This window comes from Falco rusticolus, chromosome 1 (genome assembly GCF_015220075.1).
Source record: "Falco rusticolus isolate bFalRus1 chromosome 1, bFalRus1.pri, whole genome shotgun sequence".
In the NCBI taxonomy this organism is placed as follows: domain Eukaryota; kingdom Metazoa; phylum Chordata; class Aves; order Falconiformes; family Falconidae; genus Falco; species Falco rusticolus.
In genome coordinates this window covers 6,930,374-6,951,786 of record NC_051187.1, presented here as the reverse complement: position 1 = coordinate 6,951,786, position 21,413 = coordinate 6,930,374, and the positions used below count along the sequence as shown (strand labels likewise).

The following is a 21,413-nucleotide window of genomic DNA, read 5'->3' as shown; positions in this document are numbered from 1 at the left end:
GTGCCAGCAGGCCTGGTCTGCCTAGGCGATACCTGCCGGCCCATCTTCGAGAGCGTTTTATGCTTATAGGCACAGGAGGGGCTGTACTCTTCCTGAGCAGGGCCAGGGGGTGAAATGGGAACAGGGGAAAGGAGAAGACAAGGGGGGAAAAAAGGGAAGGTGGGAATACAAAAGTAAAAGAAAGGGCCAGAAAGGAGCAGCAGGTGGAATAGAAGCAGGAAGGTTTAAAGCCCCTTCCCTCCACTTCAGAAGGCTCAGTGTGTACTGTTTAGTCTGATGTATGTGGTCCATGGCACAGACAAGAAATTAACTGTTTCTATGGATTATTTTAGCTTTCAAAGTCCCTAATCAACAACACTTGTTCATTTAATTATTCCTTCTAATGCTTTTTTAGAGACTGAGTTTTGTCCTGAGTCTCTGCCTTTTTGCACTACTTTAACAATAGCATCTTTACTCTTTGCCCCAAGCATCATGTGTTTATGTTCCTGTTGGGGTGCACTAGCATTTGGTACCTCATTTAAGCTGCTGTAAAGACACTGGAATGGAAGCATATTCAGCACTTTTCCTTAAATTAGACCATCTAAAGTAGCCCTGAGCTAGATATGCCTGCCAAGTTGCTTCTTTTGCCTGGAAAACTTGGCTCCTTTTCTTGTTACCCATCCTTTGCTGCTATTTGATCAGCCTCTTTTTTTTTTTTTTTTTTCTTTTTTCTCTGGCATAGTATTAACAACTAAAACAAAACTACAGTTCCTCAAAATGGAGGAAAGGAGTATTTTGGAGAAATTTCTGACTTGTTTTGAAAGTCATTGCCCTGTCCTGGGGCTCAGGGAGAGGAACTGTTCTCGGTGCTGTGTTAGAGTTTGGGCAGTTTTGAACTTAGCAGTGACTAAGAACTTTCTTCTCTTATTCTGTCTGAACTCCTGATTGCCTGAGTGGTACAAACCAGCTTTGGTGTGTCATTTTGCAGGTGAAGCTAACAGTGTTCTGGCAGTATGTGAAGGCTGTCAGCCCTGTCATTTCTTCAGTGATCTGTTTCCTATATTGCTGTCAAAACGCTGCCGCCATCGGGGCCAACGTGTGGCTCAGTGACTGGACCAACGAGCCGGTGGTAAATGGGACTCAGCACAACACAGCCATGCGCATCGGAGTCTATGCTGCCTTGGGCCTCTTGCAGGGTGAGACCAGACAAAGTCACGATGTCTCAATGTTTAGCAAAGAGGAATTGGGTGGGAAAGCCATGGCACCAATTTCTGGTGGGCCAAAATTGCCCCCCAAATCCTATCCTAAGCAAGAGAGGTAGTGCAATCTGAAGCTACAGAATTTGAGCTCAGCTCCACGCTTTTGGGGTTGAACAGGTGACATGAAAGCTTGAGAAGGGTAAATGGGAGAGAAAACATTTAAACAGGTGCAAAAGAGACTGAAGGGTTGGGGTGAAGTTGTAGCATTAGGTCTTTGTGGAGGTTTGTGGAAAGCAGAGGGAAAATGGTTGTGCTTCTGTCTCAGGTGGACAGTATGGTGAAACCCTACAGGACATGTTCCTGGGCCTTAGACAGCAGTGACCACAATACCGTAGTGCTAATGTGCATGGTAAGAGAAGGGTGGACAGGGAATACAGTAAAGCAAAAAACCCTTGTAGCACGACAGAAACTGCCAAGAGTCAAAGAGCTGCAAATGGTCAGTGCAAATGCAAATGCAAAACAAATGCGATGTTCAGTGCAAAAAAACAAATGCAAAGAGCATCACGTTCAGTGGTTAACACATCTCCTCTTTACCTGTTAGGCCTCATAGTACTCATCTGCTCCTTCACCCTGGCCATGGGAGGCATTAACGCGGCCCGGACGCTCCACGCCGCTCTGCTGGAGAACAAATTTCACACCCCACAGTCCTTCTACGACACCACTCCAATCGGCCGAATCATCAACCGCTTTTCAAAGGACATCTACGTGATTGATGAAGTAATCCCACCGACCATCTTGATGTTCCTTGGAACGTTCTTCACCTCTTTATCAACGATGATTGTAATTATAGCAAGTACTCCGCTCTTCGCTGTCGTTATAGTTCCACTGGCAATTCTGTACTTCTTTGTTCAGGTAACTGGAAAAATGTCCGACTACCATTGCAATGACTCTTATTCCATTGCTCATGTTTCTTTTTAGGAAAAGTAACAGGAATTTTGGGGAAAATTGAAATATCTAAAGTAAACCACATGTTTACATAAATTATTTACTTCTCGCAGAAAAAGAAATGTCCTGTGAGATGTAGTCATGAAATAAATAGGCGTAAACCTTTTTTGCTTTTAAGTAATAACAAATAAGCTTACTGCTAGAGGTAGAGCTGCAGTGCGCCTCAGTATACTGAAGCATGTATATATTTGTATATATTTGGCACATAGACAAGTTCTTAAGGTGGTGAGAAGTTAAAATGGTGAAAATAGAAAGCGTCAATTTTATTGACTTCTAAGCAAAAATGAAGCTTATTTTATAGATGGTAAATAGAGACCTGACAATGGAGGTGCAAATTCATGTTTCATATTCTAGGAAAATGAGGGTCCTAAAAATGGATTAATTTTTTTAGGGTGTATTAACTAAATTTAAAGGGAGACAGATAAATTTAACTTATAGAAATTGCAGTTACCCAGTCCTTGTGGAATGAAGCAAAGATAACTTTCTTGAAATACCTCTTAATTATAGAGAATAATTTGGAGAGCTGAAGTATATCAGTAGCCGTCCTCTTTAAATCCTTCACTTAAAAAATGCTTCGCTGTTAATTAAAAGAGAAAGTATTTCATGTATCCTTCAATTTTCTCCAAAAAATGGCAGCGATTCTACGTAGCTACCTCCCGCCAGCTGAAGCGTCTGGAGTCTGTGAGCAGATCTCCCGTCTACTCACACTTCTCAGAAACAGTATCAGGGGCCAGTGTCATCAGAGCCTATAGAAGAGTGAAGTCCTTTGTGGACATCAGTGATGTGAAGATGGATGAAAATCAGAAGAGTTACTATCCTGGCATAGTATCCAACAGGTAAAAAAAAGGGATGTAACTCTTGTTTCCACTTAGATAATCCTGTGTTTGCATAAGTGGTCCAAGCCACCATTTACTGCTCTGCTTACGTCTGCCTTTTTTACCAGGTGGCTGGGCATTCGAGTTGAATTTGTGGGGAACTGCATTGTTCTTTTTGCTGCCCTTTTTGCTGTGATTGGTAAAAACAGCCTAAACGCCGGTTTGGTAGGACTTTCAGTATCTTATGCATTACAGGTATGTACTACAGCTTTCTGTTCATTGATGGGTTTGCGTTTTTGTAGATGGTATTGGATATATTAGCAATAATTTAAGTGCTTGTTGAAGCTGAAGTTCATAAGGAAATAATAAAAATGAGTTGTGGCATGTCTGGAAACAGTAGAGAATTACACTGAATGCTGACAGACATCAGCAAGCTCATGTGCAGTAGGACTTCAGGGCACTTTGGGAGGATCGAGGTTGTGCTGCACCCCGGTATCAGCAGCAGCAGCAGCAGCACGCAGGGTGCTCAGGAAGTGTCAGGTGCACCCACCACAAACAGGTCATTTGAACAGCATGGGCTTAAGATGTCCTGCATCATACCTGCTACGGAACACATCAGTGTGTCCAGGCGATCCTAGGCAGATCAGTAGGATTCATAAATAGGCAAGATAAACTATACTCACCCAAGCTGTGTACAGTTTATCAGATTTAATGACCTCACTATTGCCAGAAGCTTTTTAGGTACAGTGTGCAGGATTGCTGTCAGCAGTTTTCAGTGAGACCCATGACTAGGGGAATGACTTGCAATCAGCTTCTGTTGCCATTTGTTAAATCACCGTGGGAGGCATATGCTTCTCCATGTGAGCACCTGATTATCTGTAGACTTCTTGTCCTAGTAACTGTATTAATGTCAATGCTAAGGTAATTATTCCATTTGTAATGTTAATGTGAGTCCGTGTCTTAATAGCAGCGTCTGGTTTTGTTGTTGTTATTATTAAACCTGTTGTTCATCTGTGGGTGACATTTTGTTCCTTTTCTGCGCCAAGGTGACCTTGTCTCTGAATTGGATGGTCCGAATGACTTCTGAACTTGAAACTAACATTGTGGCTGTTGAAAGAATAAAAGAGTATTCAGAAACTGAAACAGAGGTCAGCTACCAAGCATCAAGCATGCCCACCAACAACCGTGGAGAAATTTTAATGCACATATTTACATGGTCTTTCTTTAGACTCCTGAGAGACAGTTCCTGCTCTGAGAGTGTTATCATTTAACCTGAACAAATGTCACACTCTGAACTGTAATTTATGCTATCACAGCTCCAAATTATTACTGCCATCGTGCAGCTTGTGCTTAGCATCTCATTTTCTGCTGCTGTGAGTGGCTATAGCACAACAGAGATGAGTTTCACCATCAGAATATTGCTCCTGTTGGGTTTGAAGTGTTTGGTGCATGGTCCTACCTGCATGGATGGTGCTGTGATCCTGCTGGGGAGCACAGCTGCAGTACTATTATCAGGCTATGCACGTGCTTTCAATACTATTTCTATTTAATCAACTTAATCAGTCCTCATCTCCCATAAGAAGAACATCTCTAGGAACTTTGTACTGCCTAATCCAGGAAAATCATCCAATCCTCTACCTTTTAAAAGTGGAAGATAGAGCTATGCTGGGAAGTCTGGTGCTCTGTGGACACACTGGGTTTTGTTAGTTGCGTGCACATGATGGGAGGCTAAGAATTAGGAAACGGAGGATCTGAGAAGAGCTGCAGTGAACAGTTCAGGAGATCAAGTATTTAATCTCAAAACTAAAAGGAAGCTAGACAAGATGCATGATACATGCCAGAGTTTGAGCTGGCATGAAACAGGCAGTGTTCTATTAGAGTTAATGGAAAAAAAAATAAATTTATATCCATTGAGGATTTGGCCCTATATGCTCAGACCTTTTTTCCTGTAAACTTCACAACAAAGACTAAAATGTGTGGGTATTTAGGAATCCATGTTTTTTCCCTATTCTTATAAGTGTATTTGATACTGAGATTTGATTTATCAGATATATTTCTAGTAACAAATGTTGATGTTTGTATCTGAGTTTGAATTATTTTTTCTTAAACCTATATAAGGCATTTCTGACTTCTGTTTTCCTTAGGCTCCCTGGATTATTGAGGGCAAGCGTCCCCCAGAAGACTGGCCATCCAAGGGAGAGCTGGAGTTTGTGAATTATTCAGTGCGGTACAGGAAGGGCTTGGATCTAGTGCTGAAGGGTCTGAACCTCCAAGTGCATGGTGGAGAAAAGGTGAGTTACCAGCTGTATGTCCTTACTAGCACTTTGCTCCGGGCTTCCAGTGGCAACCATAGAGCAGAGGACAGGATCTGCAAGCACACTTGCCGCAGTGGTGGAGACCTACTCAAGCTGGCATTGCAGAAGCCAGCAGTGACAACCATGCTGTCGGTGTACCAGCATCCTCCAGGCTGGAAGCAGTAGGACCAATCCGTAGGATTTTCTGGACTTTCCAAGTTAGTTTGGCAACAGGCTACTGTACGTAGGAGGCACCAGCACAAGTGACAAAAATTCAGTGATGACAATGCTTTTCTAAAGCAGTGCAGATGGGAGAAGGAATTCCAACTTTTTCCACTCCCTGGCTTTCCCTGTGAAATTTTTGGCATGAAAGGAAATGGCATTCTTTGCTTCCTGAATCAGGAAATTGTCTTTGTTCTGGGGCATTCGTTTCTTCATGCTTCAGTTGAAAGTTCTGGGGTTTTCATGCTGGTGACAGAACAATTAGCAGGGGAAAAGTCCTCCGTGGGATGTTATTAAGAGAGGAGAGTTATCCTTATACTAAGCAAACAGGATGACAATCAAACCACCTCCTGGAATGGAGATAACACATGCTCACGATGAAGTCTGAATTGCCTTCTGAAAAGCCTTTATTTTTTTGTCTTTGAGTGATTGGACTCCTAGCATGGGTACTTGAGCTAATCGCCCAGAGTGATGTAGAATGGCTCTAGACCTCTGTACATATTTATATGCGGTATCATTCAGATGACGGGAATGGCAATATATACATTACAATGTATGACACCAGGTTTCTAGGGAGCGATGTTTAAATTCTTTCTTAGATTCTGATCTTGCATCAAACCTCTTAGAGGAATCTTGGGGGTTTGTTTGGGGGCTTCTTTGTTGGGTTTTGGTTTTGTTTTAACTGTACGCTTTGTTGTTAAACCTGCAATTTGTTGTAGATCGGAATTGTTGGCAGAACCGGAGCAGGGAAGTCCTCCATGACACTCTGTCTCTTTAGGATCCTGGAAGCTGTAAAAGGGGAAATTAAAATTGATGGTGTGAAAATTTCAGAGATTGGTCTGCATGACCTTCGATCGAGGCTAACAATTATTCCTCAGGTACTTTTTCTGTGTGTCACAGTAAAGGAAGGATCTCTTAACAGCTTGGCAAACCATAAATAAGGGATTAGCCACAGAGGAAAATGCTTTGTTACACTCAGAAAATTGTTTCAGAAAAACAAAATACTTCTACATTAAGTGGTCCTGTGCCACCTTATAAGCTGATGCTGGGTGATGAAACAGGGTTTAGGATAAACCATCTTTATAAGTTGGAATGTGAGTTTTAAGTGTGTATAACGTCATGTATTTTCAGAGTGGATGGGGTTGGGAGGCGGCCTACCTGCAATGCAACCGTGACTTCAAAGCAGTAACTCATATCTGTACTTAAAACAGCTAAAGCACTTGTCTAATGAGAGTTGGTTTTATATCCAGGATCCTGTTCTCTTTTCTGGAACACTGAGGATGAACCTGGATCCATTTAATAAGTATTCAGATGAAGAAATATGGAAAGCTCTTGAACTGTCTCATTTGAAGAGGTTTGTCAGCAGTCAGCCATCCATGTTGGACTATGAATGCTCAGAAGGTGGAGAAAATCTTAGGTATGGAACGCTTGGACTAGAAACATACACCGAGCTTTCATTCAGCTGTAACAGTGAGAAACACCTGAGCACAGGTTTACGCTGGTCTGTTGTGTCCAAAATGATTTAGCCGCCCATTAGTGTTTCAAGAAAACCATGAAGGCTCAAACACTTGTTTGCTGTTCTGCCTCTGCCACGAATGAGCTGATTCTTCTTTGCTGCTGGGAAGAATTTCTCCCAAACCAAAATCTTGTCTTACCAGTAAAGAAAGAAGTCTCAGGGTGACAGGCTGTTGGGCACAGGCAGTCCCTTAAACATGGTTTGGTAGGAAGGGAGATGCCGTGGTAACATCTATAAAACTGCAGTGCTCAGTAAGAGTCCTCTGTTTAAACTGACCCTTTAGCAATCTTTGTGTTCCATTATTATTTGGGAAACCCACGAAGACCTGAAAGGGGATGACAAAATGCCGTGCTTTGATGTGCTGCGTTGGCTTGTGAGACTGTGGTGTGACCAGACTATGTGTGATTGAACGTTCAGCATCTTCTTCATCCTGCAGAGACACTCGGGGGCTGTGTCTGGGGTGTGTTTATAGCAGGGGAGGAAGTGTGGGCTGCCCAGGTGTGTGTATATATATATTTTATATTATTTGAAGGTAGAAAGGACTTACAGCCTCAGAACATTTTTTTCATTTTTTTACCTTTTTTTTTTTTAAAAAGTTTGTGTATACACAGTGTTGTTATAACTGTGTTTCTGAAAACTCAGGCAGAAGCATTGTAATCGTTAGTCTCCTTGGCTTTTGTCACAGTGATAGAAACGGGGCATTTGTTGGCTCTGGCAGCACTGGGTCAGGCAGTAAGTGAACACCTATGCTAAAACCAGCTGCGTAATGCTGCCTGTGTGTTATCTGTGGGCTCTAGGGCTGACGGACCAAATACCGGGGTTTTTTGTTCGGTAGCTCCACCTGATGAGCAATCTGCTCTAGCACAAGTGATTCTGAGCGGTGGAGAGCTATGGGCAGCGGGGGCTCGTTTCTGAAAGCTCTGTCTCTGCTTGCAGCGTTGGCCAAAGACAACTCGTCTGTCTGGCACGAGCGCTTCTTCGCAAGACGAGAATCTTGATCCTAGACGAAGCAACAGCAGCTATCGATCTCGAGACGGATGATCTTATCCAGATGACAATTAGGATCCAGTTTGAAGACTGCACAGTGCTGACAATAGCACACAGGCTGAACACAATTATGGATTACACAAGGTAAAAACCTTTTAATAGCGTGTGGTGGGCAGGCTCACCGCTTTACTGGGTACGTGGAGCAGCATTTAACAGGGTCTGGTTTGTCTGTAGATAGCCACACAGATGCTCCTTGGGTAGAATGTAAGCCATGATGATTAAGCTGTATAATCCTAGAATATCCAGACCCGACTTTGCCCCTGTTGGCATAAGAACCAGGTTCTGTACTCACTAACCAGAGTTGCACAAGAGATACTACCCAGTTGCATAAATGGCGCTGTCAGCAAGCCTGTGGATCCGTTTTAAACTAGCAACTGCTGTAACTAAACACACTAACATCATGTTAACAACTTTAAAATACGTTACTACATGATATTTTTTATCTCTTTGGCTTTCTGGCACAATATTTACAATTCCAGAAGTACCAGTATGACACTTTTTTTCCTGTTTTTCTTTTTTTTTTCCACACCTACTCCCCCCCTTTATTACCCCTGGGAGACAGTGACTGTGCTGTACCTTTTTGAATCAAACAGCGGCTCAGGGAGAACATTTATCGTCTGTTGTGTTTCAGGGTGTGAAAATAATTGAGCAAAACAAAGGCAAGGCAAAGATTAGAGCAGTTTGTGATAAAAAGGGATACCACATTTCTTGCAAGGAATTCTCTGACATATCTTCCCCTCCCTCCCTCCCTCCCCACCACCTTTTGTTTTGCACAGGGTTCTTGTTCTAGACAACGGAACCGTAGCTGAATTTGATACACCTGCAAGCCTTATAGCATCAAAGGGTATTTTCTACAGTATGGCCAAAGATGCTGGACTAGCATGAAAAGACGACCCCTTGGGTGTTTGGGTTGGGTTTGGGTTTGTTTTTTTTTAATATTACTGATCTGCCGCAAAGTGACTTGTGAATGTACTGTAACTTACAAAACACTTTTTGTAGTAGACTAAACTTGTGATATGTGAACGAAGTATTTTACAAGAACCAGAAAGTAAATTTTATATTTTTTAATATTTTCTACATACATGAAGTATTTTATTAAATGCCTTTTTTTTCCCAAAGAATGCCAAACAACCTGCCAAGAAAACGTATCGCAGGGCAATATGTACTGTATGCAGGTTTATAATTAGTAAATTATACTAATGGTACAAAAGATACCTGTTTTGTGTGTTGTCTGTGTAAGATTTCATTGGTTTTGAATTGGGAAGACAGGAAGCAGTGACTCAGCTGAAAAATAGTGATATAATGCGTAATGTGGTTCCAACCCGTTCCTTTCCGTATTTCCCCTGGGACAAGGGAGTTGAATGCTTCAGCTTCAAAGCCGTCCGCTATCCCAGAACCTCTGGTGTCCCTGCCCAGGGCAATTTTAGCATCATAAAATTCCTCCTCGGCCTAAGAATTACAAGTAACGTGTATTTAAAGCTAAACCTACAGATGGCTTAATATACATCATTAACTACACAATTTCAACCAATTTATTAGACTCCACCTAAGCCTGCAGGGATATGATCGGCACAGAAATGTTACAATTTTGCTGTACCTCTCTTACGTGCGAAGTCACTATGGTAAGTCTCCCCTTGAGCCAAACATGCATGCCGAGCCAATGTGTATATAATTTATCTCGTTCAAGACTTAATCACCTGAAATAATGTGTGATTTGTTTTGCAGAAATAAAGATCTACTGTATTATTGATAACCAGGACTCCTCAGATAAAAGGAGTACTGCGTTTAAGCAGTACTTGCTGCTAGTATCTGAGAGAATGTCTTTTGCTTTTGTTGTTCACTTCCTACACCAACGATTCTAGAAACCTACCTCGCAAGAAAAGTCCCCATGTTTTTCCACAAGTAAAGTTCAGAAAAACTTTGAGAAGACAAAAATAATCCTTTATTAATTCTTACAAATGATACTTCTTAAACCAAAACAAGAATCTGCAGCCGAGCATTCATTTGACATTAACATTGCATATAGCAGAGCACAAAGTAATGAATTATTTATCATACACAGTAATGTAATGATTATACACTGATCAGATTGTTAGGAGTGTTAATAGTATCTTCTGTGTATAAACTGCACAAGGTATAAAAATACTCCTCGGAATGCATAGATAGCAACCAGCATGTGCGAGATAATGTGGAACAACAAAATCATCAACCCCGCTGCTGAGCTTTTCTCTAGTAGGTCTGACTGGCTAATCCTGCACCTTCGTGGATTTAGCCGGTGTTTAAACAGCCGATGCCTCCCTTGTATCGGTTCTGTGTGCCAGGGAGAATGCAACAGGCAGTGCGACACGTGGAACAACAAATTGTATTATTCCATGATACAGAATTTGATATACCACCAGCAGTTTGGTATAAAAACCAGATACTGCCAATGACTCGGACCATGTGTGACCTCCAGCACTTTTCAGAAGAGGGTATTCTGTTGCGACAGAATGTTCTACTGTTAGCCTGAACGAGACTGAAGCGCAGTCTCCTAACTGGCACACAGGCAATTTGGGATCTCTGCATGGATCTGTGCTTCCAGGTGAACACTGGCCATCCGACTACAGGGCGGACTGGGAGAGGGCTCCCTCTTGTGTGCTCAGTCTCGGCTGCTGAAGCTGCTCCCTGTGCACAAAGGACTAGTCACTGGATGAGAGAGAGAGAGCGGGTGAATTGGGTACCACTTGCTGCATTAGCTGGCACGCAGGTGACTGCCCCGGCTGCGGGGAGAAGAACGAACCCCGAGAAGGGAGACCGGGCTGTGCTGGACACCCAGCTCCGCGTGGGGGGTCACTTCAGACGCAGCTCTCGCCTCAGCATTCCCTCCAGCTGGTTTGGGGGCTCCCTGCTCAGCGTGCTGCTTTATAAATCCCGTTTACAGGTCCACAGACAACGTACAGCTAACTCGGGCTGTAAATGCTTAGCTAAGAGAACGATAAAATCCTTTGGTTGCTGTAGTTTTGAAAGAAACTGGGGGAAGGGAGGGGGAAGATGAAGAAATAAGAGGCAATTTTGCTCCAGTTTGGCATGTTCTCTTTGCCTGTTACCTCTCGTACTTTAGTTCACTCATCTAATTCATAGTACATCTGCCGGTAGGCCACCAGAATAGAACCTCTTCCTCAAATGCAAATGACTGAGTAAATATGAAAATCCTCAAAAATTAGGTAAAATCCAGCTCTTAAATACTTTTCCATTTATTTATTCTAGAATTTCATAGCATAGTCTAATTCTGAATTTTAAGTAACAGGAAAAATAGTTTTTTCCAGTAAACAACATGGGTAAACAGAAGTAATTGGGAAGAAAGGAAATACATTGCATAGGAACATCAAGATTTAACGTCAGCCCAGAAAACCCTGGGCATTTCACTAGTTTCTTTTTACACAGGTAACTTTAAAGGTCCAAGATGCTGTCTTTCTGAGGAATTTAGAGGTAAGAGGAAAATAAAACTACAATTTTTGTGCTTTTAAAAGGGGAAATTAAAGCAGCATTGGAGAAATGTGTTGTCAATACAGTAACAAAAATAGTATTTTATATTGCACGTGTCAATACTATATATTGACAGACAATGGTAAAAGGGATTTTGGTTGAGAGCATATTTATGATTTGGATAATTACTACCGCTTTTTATTTTCAACCTGAGAAATAGGGAAAAGCATAAACAGGGATTAAGAAATCACAGGTAGTAAGTCACTTGAGACATAGTTTTGTGCTTCTTCCACAGACTTAAACCCTTCTGTTTTTTTCCTTCTAAGAAAGATATGACTTAAAAGACACCATCTACAAAGTGAACATTAATGGTAATGGACTCAGTACAAATATTAAATGGGTTTCATGGCAGGTTTTTAGCTTGAGTACCTCTGCTATTTTATAGCAAACAAATTATTAAAACAGCTTAAGGTAAGCCTTTCCCTGAGAGCTGCTAACTCTGCAGTATTTGAAGATTATCTTTTTGTAAGTTAAAGTGTTGCATTAACAGACAGTTCTACCAATACTTCCTTTGAATTAAGCTACTTTGATATCAAGACTCATTACTCTTAGATTAACTAGAGGCTGTAACTGTGCATAACAACTAGTTTATTTCAAGGTTAACAAAATAGATATATATTTTTTTCACATTATTAGCCCTTATAGATACTGTACTTCAAGTGTAATTTTAAAATGAGATACAAATCTTTTGGTTTATTCATTAAACAATTAGTATGTAAGTTCTGATGCCTTCTTGTTATAACCACTCCTTTCAGAAAGTGATGGGACTCTGAAAAGTAAGTTTTTGTCGCTTACTGTTAGAACAAGCTCCAGTTCTTGGAAATCCTGTAGCCTTGCAACATCTTTGTCCTTTAAATAAATACAGTAAGTTGTTAGGTGATAAACCATCCATTCAATTTTGCAGCGGTAAGTTAAAATAATAGGCTAGCACAAGGTATGTATTTATCCATAAATATGACAATTCTTTACAGTAAACTGGAAAGCAGACATCCTGTTGCATCTTACATTTATTCTGGGATCTATTCAGCTACTCAGCGAAGTCTATTTTTAGAAGGAATGCAACATGGACGATGAGTGCAAGTGATTAACAGAATTACACTTGTAAATACCTACTGCGTGCCACCCCCAGCTCCTCTTTTCCTCCCGCCTTGGCAGCTCTTAGAAGCTCATGAATTAATTCTTGCATCTACCCAAGAAGGTGCTGCACACAGCATCCTCTAGCATCACAGAGCTGGCTTGGGCAAGGTCGTTCCGAGAGCCACGGAAGACACCCTCCCACAGCACAGGCTCCAGCTGTGATCCCCGCTGCAGCAGTACTCTGCTGCTAAACAGCATTAAATAGAATTAGTTTTGTATTATCTTGACGAATAATGAGAGTCCTGCAGTCCTACCCAGAGAGCCTGAAGTAATTAGAGCTGGAAATAACAACGGTCCTGTCAACAGCCTAAGTAGGCAAGTGACAGAATTGCTTGTGTCTTCTCCCCCCCATCCTTCCTAACAAAAGAGTAAGTCATCTTATAGTCGGTGAAGATGCAGTGCAGGGAAGTCTATTAATCTAGGAGCAATCAGATTAGCCCACGCCTGACGCCAACAACGCTCTAGCGGGATTGAAGAGTGAAAGAAAGGTGAACAGTGAATCAATAGAACAGGTCAGCAGGTCCGTTTTCTGATTGCTGCCCAGGTAAATGGCACTGAAGTGAAAAGACAGCTACGTTCCGAGACCTGCACTCAGAATAATTCTGTAACACCTCTGTGTGTTCCGAAAGGACTGCACGGAGTCCTTACTGGACTAGCAAAACTCAGCTGAGCACTGCCAGCCCTTTCAATGCTGCCGGGTCACAGCAGTGTGGTATTGCACTGAATTTAAGGCTGCAGTAGAGAAACTGGATATTAATTGGGCTCAACACCAGATGTTTATGAAAGGAAATGATCAGGAAACTTGAGAACATTTTTACTAAAAGAAACCCAAACAACTGCTGACTGCTGGAAGCTGAAGGGAAGTTTTTTCATTTTGGGTTTGGTTTGGTTTTTTTCAACAGGAACCTACGCAAGTGGCCAACAAATTATTTCTTTTTAATGGTAACCTAAAAATCTTTTTTAGAAGTTGCCGCACATCAAAATTTAAGAGTTCTTACCTTTCTTAACATTGTATTTGGTAATTTTCTGATCTTCTGTACGTGCTCAGGATTAACACCCAGCTCACAGCAACTCACTCGGAGCAGTTCCTTATAGGTCAGGTCTTGTCTGTCCAGTTCAATTTCAATGAAGTCATTTTCTCTAAGATTAGGGTTTTGTATTCTAACTTTAAGCACCAGTTCTATTAGAAATAAGAAGGTACGTTAATAGGCAGATGCAGAGAGGAATTGGAAAAGATACCTCTATATTGACTTCCAAGCATTTCTTTGTTCTATTAACCTCATTTGTATCATTTGTAATGATACAGGAACCCTCAGAAAGCAAAGTACTGGACATGGATGACCACAATTTTCATTAGACTGACTTTCATCAACCCATATGAAAAAATCATTACAAATCTAATACAGTGTGTGCGTATATGCATGCACGACCCCTTGCGTGAATACTCATCTTACTGGATTTAAGCTAATTTAAAAGCAGATTATACAGGTTATCAATTTCCTGAGCAATCCAAGATTGGTTTTATTGGTTTTTGACTCTTTTGGTCATCGGTTAACTCCTCACTGCTAATTCAGGGCATCGGAACACTTTATTTCAAGAATGAAATACTGAACGGGAAGTGAAATTCCAGATTCCCTTCTTTAGGCAGGCAAAATTTACCTGCACAAATGGCAGCTCATGGAATTGCTCACCCCGGGACTCAGGTCTGCAGACTGAGCTGCGTGAGGCTCTCTCTTGGGCTCGCTGGCTGCTTACTCATGTTCTTTATTTGAAGCTTGGAGTGTGCTGTTTGGAGAATTAGCCTACCCAGGTGTTTGTATGCTGTTACAGCATTTGAGACAAATAGCAAACGTTTTCATCAATATTTTAGTAGCGGCTCCAGCAGAAACAGGGTATCTGCCTCTTTAATTCCCTTCAAATGTTTTCTGAATGCCTGAACCTGAAAATCTCTACAAGCGCTGTGAATACGTGTAACCCTGATGGGTTTCGCTGTCCGAGATTGGCAGAAGTTCCAAGACCAAGAGAGAAGAGACTGTTACTGTTACCTTGCATATTCAGTGGAAAAGCTCCTGTGAAGAAAACGGGCTGGAACGCCGGCACAGGTCCCGAACAGGAGCCGTTCTCTGGCTGCGGTACAGACTGATTCAATCCAGCTGGCGAAGGGGGACTTCTGCTCCAGGAGACAGATCCCTGGAACACTGGCCCTCTCTGAAGGATGGGTTTGGAGCGCGGTGGTGCGGTACACCCGCGGGGCAGTGACGGCGCGCCTCCGGCATCGGCCGCCTCGGGAGCAGCGTGCCCGTGCCGCGGTGGCACACGTGCATAAGTCTCCACGTCGGGTAAGGAGGAAGAGTCGGTGTCTTGCAGCTCTGAGTGTGAGATACTCCCATTCGCCGAGGGATCTGGAACACTGTTACTCGTAGTGTTATACACATACGGGAAAGGTGGGTTAGCCAGATAATTAGGGATGATTGGCAGATCTGCATCTGTGTTTAAGTCTGGGAGTTTGTCATCCTCCACTGTAAAACAAACAAAACAACATTCTCCAAGACTGACTTGAGGGGGAAAAAACAGAATTATTGCTGTTGTACTGTGAGGTTTCTTTTTGTCCCTCTTTTTTTATGGTGAGGGAGTAGAGTGTTAAAAAGCATCACAGGTTAAAAGATGAATCCAGCAGCATTATGTCTTTTTTTCTACAGTAAACAGAACAGTGCTCAGGTGTTGCAATACAGTAAACACAAAAGCAGTCTGCTTCTAGTAATTCTGGGGGTGCTATTTCCTTCTAAACGCTGCAATACTTTTGTTTTGTGTTGGTTTAATCCTTAGCCAGCATGTCGTAACATGGTCTCTGGTGGTATAACGCTATTGTCTTCATAATGTATAAGGCAATGAACAAAGGGTAGTATGTCCTTCGATATTAAGGCAGGGGATAAAGGGAAAAGAACATGCAGTACTGGGAGAGCTGAAACATTACCAATTCAACAGCTGGGAGACAATAACGAAAACAAAAACAGACAAGGGAATACAAAGGGGAGGAAAGAGGTTGTTAATCAACCACATTTCAAATTACATATCACCTCTAGCAGTGAAAGCCTATTCCACTCCAACAGTTACAAAACATGATAAAAATGCTCTACCCATGTTCTTTAACGAGCTGTTTATCCAAGGCTGCTAATTTTTTATTTATTCAACACAGTGCCTAAGCTAAAACACCAGGAAAATTAGATGTTGCTCATAGAAGAGCTTCATACAAATTTGAGAGGTTTTTCTCCTGTTGCCCTTCTGAAAATAGGAAGCTGCATCTATCCTTCACTGGTTTAATCACAGCATTTTTCAAAATACCGTTTTTCTAATTTTACGGTATTTAGAAAAAAGTTTGGCTAGCTGGATATGGAATTTGTTGGTAATCCTCTTTCCTTAAACTCGGATTTCTTACCAAGTAAACACTCTAGAAATTAAGTCATAGTTATCACTCAAATCTGAACACAGTATCCTCAACATGCAAAATACAGATGGAACATCTATGCTTTACACAGCCTTTCACGATGTCTTTGATGATGACATTGTACAGCGAACAGGTTTACCTCCCAACATCTTCCTTATCTCTTTCTTTGACGTTAATTGGGCTGGCCTTTCTCCTTTCTTGGTGAGGATCTCCTTGTCGGCTCCAGCGTGCAGCAGGTAAGCCACCACCGGAGCGTGGTTCCGTTTACATGCCCAGTGCAAACAAGTCCTGCACGTGGAAAGCGTTAACACTGTTTGAAATCTTAAAATCATAGCAGATTAACTTTTGCTCAATTTTTTTGCTAATGATTTTGTTAATCATCTTGCTGCCTGTAAGAAGAATGACCTAATACATGTCTAACATGAAAAAGGTTTTAACGGCACCTTTCTTGGAAATTCACGCTGTTTGTGGAGCCTGCAGTGACACCTGCTGATGTAGTTGTCCCTTGCTCTAAAGCTCTTGATACCGAGTTACCACAGTTCTATTTTTAACGTTCAAGATCCTTCCAATTTGGCATTTATTAGGCTACTAACTTTTCTGGAAACATAAATGTAAGAAGGCGGCTTGCGTATGCTATTTTAATCTTTGAAAGAATAAGTTGTACTTAAAATACCTCTGTTTGTGTGTGTATGTGAGCTTATAGGGAATACTTCCCTAGGATGCTATTATTACTCCTTAATTAATGCTGTCAGCACAATGACTTGCACTTTTTGGAAAGTAAGTGTTTAAAATATTGTAAGCATAGTTTCTAAGCACAGTTCTTTGCCCACTTGCTAGCTAGTCCATGCCCCAGCAATTCCAAAGCTTTGATCTGCAAACAACAGGTTTTCTGCAATCTGTAACTGAGGCACAGAACTAATAACCTTTTTTTTTTTTTAAAAAAAAATATTAATTGCAGTCGCTGACCTAGAGAGACATAGTAAAGAAACATTCTAAAAGCTACTGGGTTTATTTAGTGTTTAGTACTGGGGACTTAAATGCACACACTATAAGTTGCTATACAGTCTTACTATTCCTCCCTGTCCCAGGTTCTAGTGATGTTTGATCTTTCTCTAAGTTTTCATGTTTTCTTTTAATTCTCTAACTCTAGATGAAGGGAACTCTTCAGAAAAATGAACACACTTAACCCTTCTCCAAGTTTGTTTGTTTATTTTTTAGGAATTAAATAAAGCCAGGATAAATAATAAGCTTGTAAGGAAAACAAGTTTCAGTTGAAAGTCCAGCTCCAAGAAACATTTTCCACTTTGGTTTTTTTGGTTGTTGTGGTTTTTTTCAAGGAACACTGCAAAGTTTTATCTTGACCAGCAACTCCCAACTTTGTATACAAAATTCTGCTCTTTTAAGTTTTCTTGTGTGTATGTAAGGGAAAAAGAGAAAATCTGATCTTTCAAGGGACACAGATCAGGTAAAACCAAGGGAAGACAAGGTAACTTGCAAAACTTTGTTCACTGTTATGTATTCTAACTTAATTAAACCCATCTTACCAGAAACAAAAGGCTTGGTTCTACAATTTCTTCTTACTAAAATTAACGCTTGATGGCAGAAAGTACCTCTGAATTAAAGGTAATGGGACTAGTCACAGCAGCAGGAGGTTACGTAGAATTAGATCCAACTGGAGAGACATGAACGTCAGTGTACGTATATGTATTATTTTTCTTCATAGACTATCCTAGGAAGGGTGCTACAAAATCTGTGTTTCAGAGGTGATACTGCCAGCAATATTGTGAAGTCCTGGCTTCTCTCTCCAAGGCTGGGTGGCGCATTTCAGCTAGGAAGTGCCATTTTTAAATGGGATAAATCAATTTTGTCAGCAAAAAGTATTCCTGAATTTTTAACACCAAAGATCCCACAGAATCTGAATCCACAAAACTCAGAACAGGTTTGTTTAGGTTTTCTGTTCAGTGTTTTCTGGACTTTTCACTAATATCTCCTTGTGAAATAAGTGTGAACAGCCCGCATGAATTCATAAGTAGTGCACTGCCAAGTCATAAACTGCTTTGGACCAAAGTGGAGGGAGAAAATGCAGACAGCATGGCCGTGTTTGCTCTGAGTGTGTAAGCTGCTGGTTTATTTTGTAGAGACGGTGTGTAAACCTCAATAGCATTGCCCTCGTATTGGGATCCATCCTGCCCATTTCACGTGGTCTCATGCAGAGGTACCATCTACCCATGGATGTGACATGCATCAAAATGTGAGTACTCAGCACCTCTTAGCATCAGACGTACTAACAAGTTCACTGGAGAAATTTTAATTTTACAAGCAAACTTAAGTAACAGTGAGGATCCATTTATTGCCATAGTTAAAAATGACCAGATTGTGATTCTTAAAAATAATTAGGGCAGATTTCTTTCATCAATTCCAGTTTCAGATACAAACTCATTTTGATGACAGGCAGCTGTTTATCTTACACACAACGAGAATTCAATGTCCAATGAATCAGCTACCTTAAACTTTCACAAGTTCTAATTTTAATCACAATTTAAACCTCAAGTTGCAAGTGTTACACACTTCTCAAAATTGCTGATCTAACTTTCATCTCTAAAAGTCTAGCTCCTTCCCTCATTTTAGTCTTCCTATTTTTAATTACAACTTCAAGCACAGTACAGAACAGTAAATACGGGCTGAATTGAACTTATGGAAAACAGTTTTCAAAAATGGCCGAGGATTTCCTGTAAATCCGGCTTCAAATAACATTTTGTGTGCGTGTGCATTCATGTATAGAGACCCACTTGTACAAGTGCCTATTACAGAAAAGTCTTGGGTTTGGTGTCATCAGGTGGTATCCACATGAGATGTCAAAAATATTTTTATGTATCAGTGTTTGCGTGTATCACTGAAACAGCCTGCAAGTTCCCTGCTTGAAACGGACTCATTTTCAAACCTGATTTAGGAGTTAATAAAAAATATTTCTGCTGAGGCGAAGACCTGCTGCCATGCCGAGGTTTGGTTTTGACTGCCCGCACTGTCTCAGGCTGCCAGCATGCACTGCCAAAAAAAAAGGCACTATAAAGTAACAGCCTAGCGATCTGGAGAAGCAGAAGAGCAGAAGGCACGGGTGGGAAAGGGATGCGTGTTTGTAGCGGCGGTTACCAGCTGCATCACTGTTTTTTCCTCTTTGGGACAGGGAGATCTGCATCGCGGAGGGTCTGGCAGCAGATCGACCTTGTAACTTAATTCTAAATTCAAACCGATTTGCGTTTTACGTGGAAAAGTGAACAACCCACGGCAGCGTTAGCACTGGAAACCCCAGGCGAAGTCCCGTTCCGGCCCGGGGAGGAGCCCGGGGAGGGGGACCAGAGGGAGGAGACCCGGGAGGGGGACCAGGAGAGGACCGGGGAGGGGGGTCCTTACCAGCCGTTGACTTCGTTCTGGGAGTTGGGGCTGACCCCCAGCTCCACCAGCCGCCGCACCTCCTCCGCGTCCCCCAGCGCCGCCGCCTCCCGCAGCCGCTCCTGCCGCTCCCGCTCGGCGCCCGCCGCCGCCATCTCGCCGCAGCCCCCGGCCGCCCCCGGCCCGGGCCCGGCCCTCATGGCCCGCACACCGGGGCCAGCCTCGGAGGAGGGCCGGCGGCTCCGGCCGGTGCTACCCCCGCAGCGCTCCGGGCCGCGCCGCGCCGGGGGACCCTGTTACCGGTAACAACCCCGGCCCCGGCATCGAGTTCCGGGGAGCAGCAGGCCCGGCCCGGCCCCGGCACGGCGCGCAGGGGCTCACCGGTACCCCCGTACCGCCTGGCCCGCTGCTGCGGGCTCCAGCTCCACCCGGCTGTTCTGCCTAGGAAATGCTCATCATCCTCCTGCATCCTCAGAGTAATCCATGAATCCCTAAAAATAAAATAATAATTTAAAAAATCAACGTATGCCTGCAAATCAACAGGAAAGATTATAGGTAATTCCTGTGATTTGAATTGTTTGGTTTGAAAAGCTGGTTTTGGTCATTGTGGGTTTGTCCTAAACCAAGTTACGGGGGCACAGTGCAGCTGCTCAAAATGTCGCAACTATCAAAAGTCAAAATAATAATTTCAGAGTCCAGCCAGACCACTCAGCCATCTCCCTTCCAGCCTGCTCTGCACGATCCTGCCACGGAAACCTGCCACAGTTCGGCCGCAGCGTACCCGTTTGCCGACTTGGGGCAACTGGAGCAATCCACGTAAAGCAGCTGAGACGGGGCCCCGTCCTGCCCGCCATGCTCTCAGCCTTCCAAGCTGCATTGCGTTGATTGCAATTACACTCTTGCAACACGTCCAGTGGGTCATTAAATCATTACAAGACTGCAAAGCTGGAAAGAACATGGTGGTGCCTTACAGCGCCGGGAAATGGAGGCGGCACTGACAGACGGCAGAGCGGAGACTCCGTGGGCAATGCCCGCACTGGCATGGCACGGAGCTGTCGGTCATTCTGAGTGAGGCTGCAGTGAGTCCTGTGGGTTTTACAGGACTGGCAGCATAGAGACTTAAAGCTCTTACAATTTCACGCAAATAGGACGTTCAAAATTATTTTGAGAACCTGGGAAATAGCTGGAAATTGGTATGCAAAAGTCAGTAAAGATGAGGTACAACATTACATCTAGAAAGGGGAAAAAACCCAACAAAATGAGCAGAAACTGGTTCCAAGACCAAACAGGATGCGTTAGGTTAAATCTGAGGGCCTTTCGGTTCCCCTCCTAACGTGTCAGTAGAAGGGGATGCGCACTGCCGAAGGGCCTCAGGTGGTCCGTGACTGCGCACCAGAGGGGGTTTTGGTGCCTTTGAGCCCGCCACGGCATCGAGGGGCCGCACTACCCCTCCTGCTGCCCCTGGGTCCGTCCCCCCCTCCAGTCACAAGCAGCGCTGCCAAGGCTCCCACCTCAGCACCCTGTGCCCAGGCCGCAGCCCAGCACCACGAGGCTGGCGCCCGGCAGCCCCCGCACACAGCCAGGCCACAGCCCAGTGCCAGGACACCCCGCAGGGCAGGAGGCTGGTGCCTGGTGGCCCCCACACCCAGCCAGGCCGCGCTGCGGGGCCTCCCCGCGCCTCCCTCCCCGGTGGTAACGCCGCCTTGGCACCTCTCGCCTGCCGGGGCCATCAGCGGCCGACGACACCCCCAGGACGGGCCACGGGAAGGGGACCGGCCCCGTCCTACCCGGCCTTCCCCGCCGCCGCCGCGGCCCGGGAGCCGGCCCGGCGGGGAGGCG

General features: G+C 43.4%; 2 protein-coding genes across 4 annotated transcripts in view; one reads left to right on the top strand and one right to left on the bottom strand.

The window, feature by feature from the left end:
- ABCC3 (ATP binding cassette subfamily C member 3) overlaps window positions 1-9,289 on the top strand; it is a 50,095-nt gene extending 40,806 nt beyond the window's left edge. Inside the window, exons 22-31 of one of the 2 annotated variants that reach the window (XM_037407288.1) lie at window positions 968-1,175; window positions 1,780-2,090; window positions 2,820-3,019; window positions 3,127-3,253; window positions 4,045-4,146; window positions 5,143-5,289; window positions 6,234-6,392; window positions 6,765-6,931; window positions 7,967-8,161; window positions 8,854-9,289. In XM_037407288.1, coding sequence (XP_037263185.1) covers window positions 968-1,175; window positions 1,780-2,090; window positions 2,820-3,019; window positions 3,127-3,253; window positions 4,045-4,146; window positions 5,143-5,289; window positions 6,234-6,392; window positions 6,765-6,931; window positions 7,967-8,161; window positions 8,854-8,962 — 1,725 coding nt within the window. In that variant the 3' untranslated portion in view covers window positions 8,963-9,289. Of the gene's footprint in view, window positions 1-967; window positions 1,176-1,779; window positions 2,091-2,819; window positions 3,020-3,126; window positions 3,254-4,044; window positions 4,147-5,142; window positions 5,290-6,233; window positions 6,393-6,764; window positions 6,932-7,966; window positions 8,162-8,853 lie in introns of those variants that run through there. The other variant, XR_005107305.1, reaches the window with a different exon arrangement.
- Window positions 9,290-9,996: 707 nt separating this feature from the next.
- ANKRD40 (ankyrin repeat domain 40) lies at window positions 9,997-21,380 on the bottom strand. 2 transcript variants are annotated; one of them, XM_037407122.1, is made up of 6 exons: window positions 21,285-21,380; window positions 19,596-20,065; window positions 16,324-16,472; window positions 14,785-15,258; window positions 13,738-13,919; window positions 9,997-12,451 (listed from the first exon to the last, which is right to left on the bottom strand). In XM_037407122.1, the coding sequence occupies exons 2-6, from the start codon at window positions 19,772-19,774 to the stop codon at window positions 12,311-12,313; spliced, it is 1,125 nt and encodes a 374-aa protein (XP_037263019.1). In that variant the 5' UTR covers window positions 19,775-20,065; window positions 21,285-21,380; the 3' UTR covers window positions 9,997-12,310. The 2 variants fall into 2 exon arrangements, with proteins under 2 accessions (XP_037263019.1, XP_037263027.1); XM_037407130.1 differs by lacking the exon at window positions 21,285-21,380 and having other exon boundaries at window positions 9,997-10,762; window positions 12,398-12,451; window positions 19,596-21,032.
- Between the last annotated feature and the right edge of the window lie 33 nt (window positions 21,381-21,413).